This window comes from Pleurodeles waltl, chromosome 8 (genome assembly GCF_031143425.1).
Source record: "Pleurodeles waltl isolate 20211129_DDA chromosome 8, aPleWal1.hap1.20221129, whole genome shotgun sequence".
Classification (NCBI taxonomy): domain Eukaryota; kingdom Metazoa; phylum Chordata; class Amphibia; order Caudata; family Salamandridae; genus Pleurodeles; species Pleurodeles waltl.
This window is the reverse complement of record NC_090447.1, coordinates 1528883004-1528895343: the sequence shown is the minus strand read 5'-3', so window position 1 is coordinate 1528895343 and position 12340 is coordinate 1528883004. Positions and strand designations below refer to the sequence as shown.

Here is a 12340-nt window from a genome sequence, read left to right as displayed (position 1 = left end):
GGCCACAGCCTGCAGCCTCTTTTGCAGTGACCGATCTCCAGTTAAACGCATTGGGCACCCAACGCTGTTTTGCACCCTGCTGCACCTGTGCCTCTTGTGGTGTACTGCTGCCTTGGACCTTGCCCACCACTCACCTTAACTCCTGGAGATTGGCCTTGTAAGTTGCTGTGCCTGTTTACAGAACTTGTTTTTCCTCCTATAGGATAACATTGCACAACTCAGAAATTGCACTGTGTCCACTTTTTAGAGTGAAAAGAATTCCTCTTTGAAAACATACATACCTGAAGTGTTTTCTCTAATGCCTAAACATATATAAAGATACTTGCTATTTTTATAAATTGGTGTGGATCTCCTTTTTGAGACGTGTGTCCATTTAGTGACTATTGTGTGTATTTGTGGATGTCTGCACTCCTCTGTGTTAAGCCTAAGGCTGCTCGACCACACTACTCCTAAATAGAGCACTTTGGGATTGCACAGCAAGTCTTGTCCACTCACTGTGTAACCCATGGACTCTTTATATGGTGTATCTAGTTATTGATATACTACATAAAGAGCCAGCTTCCTACAAGCAGTCTGTGATCCAGGTGTCACTTAATGGTGGATTACTTGTCCGTATGTGTAATGAAGTTGTGGTGTTCCATTGCTGAGATGATGTAGTCCGTGGTGGTGGTGCACTTGATGGAGTCCCTGTGAATGTTAGCAATTCTACCACCTGGCTTGTTGATGCAGTCGCGACAGGCAATTCTGTATCCTGCCAGTATGGCAGTGGCGATGATGAAGGCTTTCGCAGAGTTGAGCCAGGTCTCGTGAGGAAGACCATGGCGGGCGTGAGAGTGCGATAAGGTCCCAGACCTCAGTGGCGTGTTTGCTGAGTGAGCGAGTGTTGAATGGGGGTGGACTTGAGCTGGTGATGAGCAAAGGGAGTGGTGTGTTGGGTGGTGTGGGAGCGGGTGAGAGTGTTGTGGCAGGTGAAGTCGAAATGGCTGCAGATGAAAGGTCCTACCATGTGGTGTGGCGGCAGGGTTTGTTGTGGCATCGAAGGCAGCTGAAGTGTAGGTGAGGGTGGTGGTTGGGCCAGCGTTTCTGTGCTGGGCGCAGATGGGCTTGCCTATGGGCGACACACTAAAGTATACAAAAAAGTGATGGATGGAATGCTTGAATTCATCTAAGCCACTGGTAATCACTGGGACGGCATCTCAGTCCATCTTTATTTTGCACACCATGCTTCCTCAGTTTAGACCAGGCGATATCGAAAATTGTCTTGACCATGCTCCAATGGGAATATTCCAGTCCGAACTATCAGTCTAGATCTTCCCTGAACCAGAATACAAGACACCCAGGTCTGGTTTTGTCCTAGTTAGGGCTCATCAGGCAGCTATAGCTTGGCTCCAGGAACACAGTTTGCACTGGACCCGCATCTGGGCATACCTGTTCCACCGAAGGGTGACACACTAAAGTATAAAAAAGGGATGGGTGGAATCCCTGAACTATTCTCAGCCACTGGTATTCATTCAAGCCACATCCCAGTCCAATGTTGATATGCACACCATTCCACCTACATTTGGACAGTCATATGCAAATCAGTGTTGACCCTGCTCCAGTAAGCACACTCAAGCTGAACTGCCATGCCAGGTTCTCCCTGAATCAGAACACAAGCAACCCAGTATTGGTATCACTCTAGTTAGGGGTCATCAGCCAGGTATAGCTTGGTTCCAGTGACAGTGTGCACGGGACCCACATCTGAGCATACCTGTCCCACCTTGGTCAACACACTAAAGTATACAAAAAATGGGATGGATAGAATGCTTGAAGTCTTATCCACTGATAATCACACTAGGCTGCATCTCAGTCCATTGTTAATTTGCACAGTGACACCTCAGTTTGGACCCAACTGTATGCAAATCAGTCTTGACCCCACTCCAATAAGAACAGTCCAGCCCAATTGCCAGGCCTGGTTGATGAATCCTAATGAGGGTGAAACGGGTCCTGACCTTAAACTGGGGGGAGTTCTCCACTTCTAAAGCCATCGCACATGGCAGTTCATTTGGAGAACTGTTTGTCAAGGAACGAGGGAAATTCAAATTGACCTTTTCTGCCTTGGGTAAGGCTCAGTCATATTCTTAGAAATAGTAAGTGAACTGGGAAGCCATTTTAATCACATGTGTTGGACACTGGTCAATACTAGCTCCCCAGGTACATGATGGCTTAACTGAAGATAGGGATGTTTGGTATAAACATCTCATATTGATAAACCTGCAATGATTCCAGTGGTGAATGTATCAATACATGCACTCAAAAGGAACCTTAGAGGTGCCCCCTGAAAACCTACCAGCGTCTGGTATGCTTGCTGACTAGTTTGAGCCAGTCTGCCACCACCAGACACGAGTCTGACCTCCTAGGGTGAGAGCCTTTGCTCTCAGGCAGTCAGCTACAAAGCCTGCTTTGCAAGGGGTGTCAAACACCCAGACCCAACAGAGTGACCTGCAAATCTACATCCAAAGGCGGGAAGTTTCAAAGAAGCTCACTGCCCTTGGTATGCAGATCTGGCTTTCCTCACAAGGGAAATGTCGACCCTTCTGCCCCAGGGCCCCTTTTGCACCTGGATAGGTGGGAGATTTAGCATACAGAGAGGTATGTCCACCTCTCAGGTCAGTCCCACCCCTAGGGTGAGCTGCCTGATGTGGACACTACATTTTAGAATCTACCATCTTGGTGTTGGCAGACTTAGGAATTCTGGGACAGGGTTATGCCCACTTCTCACAGGAAGTGGTCATATAGGATTTGTAGTGACCCGAAGGGTAAGTAGTTCTTTGGCTACTACCCTACACTCCCCCTAATGCCCCTAAATTCAATATTTAGGAGAGCCCCTGACACCAGAAAAGCAGATCCTGATGGCCTAAAAAGCCAAAGATACCGAAGAGCCACAAAAGCAGAAGAGGAGAAAAAAAAGCAGCTGACTTAGTCCCAACCCGCTGGCCTGTCTGCATCCCGCATCAAAATCTGCACCAAAGTCGACTCGTCCTGCATCTGGGACTCCAGAAACCTGAGAGGACTGCCTGCCTTCGAAAAATACTTAAGACCTCCCATGAACAGGGGACCTGTTCCCCAGCAAACTCTAAAGAAGGGACTCTGAAGCCTCCGGGACCACCAAAACCAGACACCTGAAGTCACCTCGGCACCCACCGTCTCCGAACCGAGTTTATGTAGACCACTGGTGCCAACAGGGTTCCCCAGCCCTCCAGAGGCCAAATCCATTGTGCTTCCACCCCTCTTGGACTCCTTGGTGACGTCTGTATCCCCACTCTCCAGTGACTGCTCCGGTCAGAAAAAAACTCAACACCTGAAGACACCTCCTTATCCGTCACCCCTGAGCCATGGACAAGAGGACCAAAGGTACCCACCTGTGCCCGAGCATCGTGAGGCCTGAGCCCTGAGCCCTGCTGTTGGTTCAGCCAGTCTGGCCTCCTGGCCACAGCCTGCAGCCTCTTTTGCAGTGACCGATCTCCAGTTAAACGCATTGGGCACCCAACGCTGTTTTGCACCCTGCTGCACCTGTGCCTCTTGTGGTGTACTGCTGCCTTGGACCTTGCCCACCACTCACCTTAACTCCTGGAGATTGGCCTTGTAAGTTGCTGTGCCTGTTTACAGAACTTGTTTTTCCTCCTATAGGATAACATTGCACAACTCAGAAATTGCACTGTGTCCACTTTTTAGAGTGAAAAGAATTCCTCTTTGAAAACATACATACCTGAAGTGTTTTCTCTAATGCCTAAACATATATAAAGATACTTGCTATTTTTATAAATTGGTGTGGATCTCCTTTTTGAGACGTGTGTCCATTTAGTGACTATTGTGTGTATTTGTGGATGTCTGCACTCCTCTGTGTTAAGCCTAAGGCTGCTCGACCACACTACTCCTAAATAGAGCACTTTGGGATTGCACAGCAAGTCTTGTCCACTCACTGTGTAACCCATGGACTCTTTATATGGTGTATCTAGTTATTGATATACTACATAAAGAGCCAGCTTCCTACAAGCAGTCTGTGATCCAGGTGTCACTTAATGGTGGATTACTTGTCCGTATGTGTAATGAAGTTGTGGTGTTCCATTGCTGAGATGATGTAGTCCGTGGTGGTGGTGCACTTGATGGAGTCCCTGTGAATGTTAGCAATTCTACCACCTGGCTTGTTGATGCAGTCGCGACAGGCAATTCTGTATCCTGCCAGTATGGCAGTGGCGATGTTGAAGGCTTTCGCAGAGTTGAGCCAGGTCTCGTGAGGAAGACCATGGCGGGCGTGAGAGTGCGATAAGGTCCCAGACCTCAGTGGCGTGTTTGCTGAGTGAGCGAGTGTTGAATGGGGGTGGACTTGAGCTGGTGATGAGCAAAGGGAGTGGTGTGGGAGCGGGTGAGAGTGTTGTGGCAGGTGAAGTCGAAATGGCTGCAGATGAAAGGTCCTACCATGTGGTGTGGCGGCAGGGTTTGTTGTGGCATCGAAGGCAGCTGAAGTGTAGGTGAGGGTGGTGGTTGGGCCAGCGTTTCTGTGCTGGGCGCAGATGGGCTTGCCTATGGGCGACACACTAAAGTATACAAAAAAGTGATGGATGGAATGCTTGAATTCATCTAAGCCACTGGTAATCACTGGGACGGCATCTCAGTCCATCTTTATTTTGCACACCATGCTTCCTCAGTTTAGACCAGGCGATATCGAAAATTGTCTTGACCATGCTCCAATGGGAATATTCCAGTCCGAACTATCAGTCTAGATCTTCCCTGAACCAGAATACAAGACACCCAGGTCTGGTTTTGTCCTAGTTAGGGCTCATCAGGCAGCTATAGCTTGGCTCCAGGAACACAGTTTGCACTGGACCCGCATCTGGGCATACCTGTTCCACCGAAGGGTGACACACTAAAGTATAAAAAAGGGATGGGTGGAATCCCTGAACTATTCTCAGCCACTGGTATTCATTCAAGCCACATCCCAGTCCAATGTTGATATGCACACCATTCCACCTACATTTGGACAGTCATATGCAAATCAGTGTTGACCCTGCTCCAGTAAGCACACTCAAGCTGAACTGCCATGCCAGGTTCTCCCTGAATCAGAACACAAGCAACCCAGTATTGGTATCACTCTAGTTAGGGGTCATCAGCCAGGTATAGCTTGGTTCCAGTGACAGTGTGCACGGGACCCACATCTGAGCATACCTGTCCCACCTTGGTCAACACACTAAAGTATACAAAAAATGGGATGGATAGAATGCTTGAAGTCTTATCCACTGATAATCACACTAGGCTGCATCTCAGTCCATTGTTAATTTGCACAGTGACACCTCAGTTTGGACCCAACTGTATGCAAATCAGTCTTGACCCCACTCCAATAAGAACAGTCCAGCCCAATTGCCAGGCCTGGTTGATGAATCCTAATGAGGGTGAAACGGGTCCTGACCTTAAACTGGGGGGAGTTCTCCACTTCTAAAGCCATCGCACATGGCAGTTCATTTGGAGAACTGTTTGTCAAGGAACGAGGGAAATTCAAATTGACCTTTTCTGCCTTGGGTAAGGCTCAGTCATCCATCAAAAAGATCTTCAGAAGAAAGATTTTCCCTGGGGCTGGAAAGGCAAGGACTGATCCTCCGGCTGAGCATGTCATAAAGGCTCACTTTGTAGTCAGGGAAAGTGAAGCAATGGCTGGTATGACTGCCAGCATTAAGGAACTTTCTTTCTCTTCAAATTTAAAAAAAATATATATATATATATTTGCTTAACCTATATTGCTTCTAGCATCCACATAATCACAAAATATTTACTGACCCAACTACCTCTTTTTAATACATTTATCAAATATAAAATATAGTTGGGTCAGTACATTTTGTGATCAGATCAGCGCTAGAAGCAATACAGGTTAAGCTGGAATGTGTTGCAGTATAACACATATATATATATGTTGGAAATGGGCCTTTTTGCAGGGTTATCCCCAAACTTTTTGCCTTCTTCCTCCTATTTTTTCAGGTCTGTTTTTGCTGGTTTATTGTCCCTGCGCACTTTACCACTGCTAATCAGTGCTAAAGTGCAAGTGCTCCCTATAGAAATGGTACTGTTGATTGGTTTATCCATGATTGGCATACTTGATTTACTGGTAAGTCCCTAGTAAAGTGCACTAGAGGTGCCCAGGGCCTGTAAATCAAATGCTGCTAGTGGGGATGCAGCACTGGTTGTGCCGCCCACATTAGTAGTCCTGTAAACATGGCTCAGACCTGCCACTGCAGTATATGTGTGTGCAGTTTTAAACTGTCAATTCGACTTGGCAACTGTACCCACTTGCCAGGCCTAAACCTTCCCTTCTACTACATGTCAGGCACCCCTAAGGTAGGCCATAGGTAGCCCCAGGGTGCAGTGTGTGCTTAAGGTAGGACATATACTAGTGTGTTTTATATGTCCTAACAGTGAAATACTGCCAAATTTGGTTTTCACTGTGCGCGGCCTATCTCATAGGTTAACATGGGGGCTGCCTTTAAATATCCTTAAAGTGCAGATTCCCTTTGAGAGCAGATAAAAATATGGAGTTTAGGGTCTCTGAACTCACAATTTAAAAATACATCTTTTAGTGAAGTTGGTTTTTAAATTGTCTGTTTGAAAATGCCACTTTTAGAAAGTAAGCATTTTCTTGCTTATACCATTCTGTGACTCTGCCTGTTTGTGGATTCCCTGTCTGGATCAGTTTGACAGTTGGGCTGTTCACACCTCTCCTGTAGACAGTGACACCAAGGGGGCTGGGGTGTAGCCTGCGTATCTTGATTAGCCATCTGTACTGGAGGGGAGGAGTGGTCACTTACACCTGAAAGTATTGTGCCTGCCCTCACACAATACCGTCTCCGACCCCCTGGTGAGTGTCTGGGGCCTGGCCTGGACAAGGAAGGATCTTGCAAACACTTGAGATTTTGCTTTGAAGTTTGCCAACTTCAAAGGCAGAACTGGGTATAAAAAGAAGATCCAAAACCCCAGACTTTTTAAATGTTTCTGGAATCAAGAAGAACCTCTGCAAGGAGAAGAGCTGAAGGAGGAGTACTGTCCCTTTGCTGTGCTGCTTTGCTGGACTGGCCTGCAGTTGCTGCTTCTGCCTGAAAAGAGTACAAAGGGTGAACTTTGCTGTGTGTCCTGCTTGAGAAAATTCTCCAAGGGCTTGGAGTAGGGCTTGCCTCCTGTTGGAAGTCTCAGGGACACCAAAAACCTCAGTTTCCTCGACCTGCAGCACTGGGAACTGTGTGTTTTGTGCTGTTCAAGAGGAGAAACCACAGCGACGCCGCTGGCCTGCACCGTGACCTGCCCACGCCACACAGAGTTGCATTGCCCCGCTTCGCACTGCGACCCGGCTCTCCCCGATGCCGTCAGCAGACGTCTTCACCGAGCCACTGCTCGCACCACGACCTGTGGGCCCCGCACTCTGGCATCGCCTGCTCACACCACAGCCTGGGCATTCCCAACGACGCCCCTCCTGCTAACACCGGCGCCGCTGCCTTCACCGTGGCCTGTGGACACCGCTCGTGAGGTACACGAAGCACCGTCCCGTCCCGCACCGCAGCCCCGGTCTACCGACGCCAGCACCATTAACTCCTGAGTCGTCACCAGGCATCGTGCCTGCACCGTGACTTGTGGACACCGCATGTCGCACCGCCCCACTTCACATCGCAGCCTTGGTCTCACCGACGCCGCTGGATGCCGTCACCGAGCTGCTGCCTGCACCGTGACCTGGGGGCACCATGCATCGCATCGTCCCGCTTCGCACCGCAACCCCGACGCCATCCACGCCGGCACACCTGACTTCATCAGCCTGGAGTTCTATCCGCAACGCTTGTGACCTCAAGGGCCCCACGACTCCGGAACCGACACCGCAACGTCAGCGACGCCACCCTCCGAAGACCACCACGAGGATCACGATGCCCTGCAAATCCAAGGTACTGTTTGCGGGTCTTCTCAACACCGTAGCTGGCCTGCAACGCCGTAGCCGGCCTGAACTGTTGGTTTTGTTGATCACAATGCCGTGATGACCCCAGGTGGAGCTATCGACTTCAAGGAACTGCATTGTTTAGTAAATCTTGCAGAATTCATATTTTTATTACTGTATGTTGGATTTTTATCGTATTTGGTCTTGTTTTAGATAGATAAATATTGGCTATTTTTCTAAAAATTGTGTGGTGTCCTTTTGTAGTGTTTTCACTTATTACTGTGTGTTATGTGCAAATGCTTTACACATTGCTTCTGAGATAAGCCTGACTGCTCGTGCCAAGCTACCAAGGGGGTGAGCAAGGGTTGTCTGAGTGGGTATCTCCCTTATACTGACTAGAGTGAGGGTCCCTACTTGGACAGGGTGCAAACCGACTGCCAACTAGAGACCCCATTTCTAACAATATATATATATATATATATTTTTTTTTTTATACACATATACATATATAGCGCAAACTCAACCTGAAGGTATTGAAGCCCTTTACATGAGAACCAGTTACATTACACAAGGACACATTCATATTTTTTGTAGTGATGGGGAGATTAAGTGATTTACTCAGAATCACAGGATGTCGGCCGACGCAGAGACTTGAACCTGGTTCCCCAGCTCCAAAGTCAGCAGCTCAGGCCATTACACAACATCCTCTCCCCTTTTGGGTTTGAGATTTAATTTCCCCGAATCTGATATATGTTGTTGAGTGTCTTTTGTGTTATGTTCCCCTTCAGAGGTGCCAGCAGGGGCAGAAGATGTAACTTCATAGGCGGACTTTACAGACAAAATGAAGGATATATCTTTGACCTCTGGATTGTGGAAACCAGTACAGGGCTTCCACACTGAATTCTAAGGTATCCCATATCAGAGAGCTTGTTCCAAATTTCTATACTGCTCACCAGAGGATAAGGAGCTGATAGATAACGAAGTGAAGGACTTGCAACACAAAGGTGCAAATTACAGGTCAGTACTCCACCCCTGGGGGTTCCTGAGCAATCTGTTTCTGGTATAAAAGAAGGACAAGGGATTCAGGCTAGTGATAAACCTGAAAGAATTCAACAAACGGGTGTTATATCTTGATTTAAAGATGGAGGGTATTCCCCCTTTCCGAGAGACATTCATTCTTCTTCCAGCAGACTGGATGGCTCTACCTCAAAGTAATCTGACAGGAGATTCCTTCAGAACAGATTTACCGGTTTGCTGCACTACAGTTCAGCTGGTCATCGACTCTATGGTGCCTTACGAAGCTCCTTCATCCAGTCTGGAACAGGTACATACAAGAGGTGTAAAACTTGCAACATACTTACACAATGTTACTTATGGCTCAATGCCATGATCGTCTGTGCCATCATCTGAACACAACTAGTGCATATTTTGTGCTACTGGTGTCAGTGATCCAGACATCACCCTGTGTTCAATCAATCCGGCTTTCTAAAGCACAGCAAATGTCCTGTGAGGGTCCAAAGACACTACCGTTGCTAGCTGCTTCGAGGTGCTCTGTTCATTTGAATAGCCATGTTTTCAGCCCTTTTCTGAATTCCTGGAGCAGTGCGCGGCCCCGAAGGGGTGGTTGTGGGGGTGGGGGGGAGGGGTTGTTCCAGGCTTTGGCTGCCAGGTGAGAGAAGGAGCGTCCTCCGCTCTTGGATCCGGGGGTGCCTGCGGGGGAAAGGGTAGTGCTCCTCAGGCCTGTACCCTCAAAGCATGGGCTTCAGTCTGGAAGGGACTGTGGGCCTCACGCGGCCAGCCCGGACGCCGCTGCTGCTTCCCTCAACCACAGATGCCGACATTTTAGAAGAAGCAAGAGGGGCATTTTGAAAAAGAAACGAGGATGGATTTCCCCCATTGATTTCTACTGAAGCAGATTCAACTCCAGGCTGGAGACAGCTCAAAGTGATTTTTGATTTTTTTAAAATCGGGAGTCTCCCGCCTGAACAGGTTCTGTTGGGAAGTATGGACTTTACCCTCCATCCATGGGCCCACCCGAGAGCGGAGCCTTCCAAGGCCTCCTCAGCCCCGGTCGCAGGCGGCGCCGCCTCCTCCACCCACTGCCCGGTCCCTGACAGACTCCCTCAACGGTTCTGTCAAATAAATCCCGCCCACGCCGCTTTACGTCACGCCCGCCGACTGGGGGCACGTGCGGAACCCACAGCCAATCAGCACGACCGATGCTGTGCAGCGCGCTCGGATTGGCTACGGTAGCCCACTCGCCCCCCAATCTTGGGTCACTGTACGCGCTACGAGTCCCTCCCCCTCCCGGATAGGTTGAGGTGCGGGATTGGCTGCCGTCCGACCCGGAAGTACTGGGATTACGGAGGGGACAGATGTCAGCCGTTCCCGGATGCAGCTGAGCGCGCGGAGGGTCCTCGGGAGTACCGGGCCGTAGCCCCGAGCAGCAGGCCTCTGAGGGGGAGAGGCGCCCGAGCTCCGCCCCCGCGGGAACAGCTCACCGCTCCAGCCCGGCCATGACAGAGCCGGGGCACCCGGCCTCCAGCAGAGCCAGCCCTCCGGCGGCCGGGGGCGGCGGCTCGGTGCCTGCAGCGGCGGGGAAGGGCGCCTCCCAGGGGTAGAGGCCCGCAGGCCGAGGCTACACTGTGCCAGCCGGGGATAGAGGCCCGCAGGCTGAGCCTCCAGAGAGGAGGGAGACCCAGAGGCTCCACAACCCACTGCTGCAGCCGGCGATAGAGGAACCAGACCCTCGGACACTGCTGCAGTGACAGCCGGGGGTAGAGACCCTCAGGCTCCACAGCACTGCTCCAGGAGTGGCAGCCGGGGATAGAGGAACCAGAGACTCAGACACTGCTCCAGGAGTGGCAGCCGGGGATAGAGGAACCAGAGACTCGGACACTGCTCCAGGAGTGGCAGCCGGGGGTAGAGACCCTCAGGCTCCACAGCACTGCTCCAGGAGTGACATCCGGGGATAGAGGAACCAAACACTCAGACACTGCTCCAGGAGTGACATCCGGGGATAGAGGAACCAGACACTCAGACACTGCTCCAGGAGTGACATCCGGGGATAGAGGAACCAGAGACTCAGACACTGCTCCAGGAGTGGCAGCCGGGGATAGAGGAACCAGAGACTCAGACACTGCTCCAGGAGTGGCAGCCGGGGGTAGAGACCCTCAGGCTCCACAGCACTGCTCCAGGAGTGGCAGCCGGGGATAGAGGAACCAGAGACTCAGACACTGCTCCGGGAGTGGCAGCCGGGGATCGAGGAGCTCAGGCTCCACAGCACTGCTCCAGGAGTGACATCCGGGGATAGAGGAACCAGACACTGCTGCAGTGACAGCCGGGGGTAGAGACCCTCAGGCTCCACAGCACTGCTCCAGGAGTGACATCCGGGGATAGAGGAACCAGAGACTCAGACACTGCTCCAGGAGTGGCAGCCGGGGATCGAGGAGCTCAGGCTGACACCTAGGGACAGGACTGCTGCCGCCGTGACAGCCCCCAACGCACCCAGGAGTAGAGACCCACAGGCTGGGGCTGCAGGGCCAGTTCAGAGAAAGAAAAGATACACATACAAATCTAAATACAAAATACACATATTACAGAGACCTACAGACCGCACAGCACACTGCTGCAGCAGTGACAGCAGAAGATAGAGGAGCTCAAGTTCATCCCAGAGACTCCACGAGACTGCAGCTGCAGTGACAGCCAGGGGATAGGGGACCTCAGGCTGATACCCAGTGACTCCACAACACACTGCTGCTGCAGTGACAGCCCCGAAAGCCTCCCAGAGACCCTCTGGCCTATATACGAGAACACTTCTGGTCCACCAGTGACAGCCCACAGATAGACTCCCAGAAACTCCATAACACACTGCTGTTGCATTGACCGCTCCAGCCCTCTCGCACAGCTAGAAACCTTCACATAGACATCCTACAGAACTCTGCTTGTCCCTGATACCAGATAACCCAAGGTCCCTACTCTACTCTCATCGAATGGCCAGATTCTTTCCCTAACACTATCACCCCCTTCTTGCCTCTCTCCCTCTAACCCTGACACCTCCCTGGCATTCTAGTCAGGTCCAGCTCCCCATGTTTCTCGGAAGTTAACGGCTGCTGGGTGCCCATGGAAACTGCAGAGGAGGAGGAGCCCCCCGCATCTGCCTACACCATGGAGAACAAGCCCATTGTGACATGTGAGTACCAGAGGGGATCACTATAAAACAAGCATAGTGCAAGCACACACAGTTGTGCCGGTAGCACCTAATGCTGCTTGTGAGTACAAGGGGCCTAAGTCCGATGGGATAGTAGTTTGGGGGTAGCTATATCCATACTCGCATGTAGTAAAGCGGGTACATAGGTGGTAACCATGAACTGCTAATTACAAGTGGTACAAGAGCAA

General features: G+C 50.6%; 1 protein-coding gene across 1 annotated transcript in view; it reads left to right on the top strand.

Moving 5' to 3' along the window:
- The first annotated feature begins 10270 nt into the window (after positions 1-10270).
- TRAPPC10 (trafficking protein particle complex subunit 10) overlaps positions 10271-12340 on the top strand; it is a 407991-nt gene continuing 405921 nt past the window's right edge. Inside the window, exon 1 of the mRNA XM_069202936.1 lies at positions 10271-12134. Within this exon, the coding sequence (XP_069059037.1) occupies positions 12065-12134 (70 nt within the window). The 5' untranslated portion in view covers positions 10271-12064. The remainder of the gene's footprint in view (positions 12135-12340) is intronic.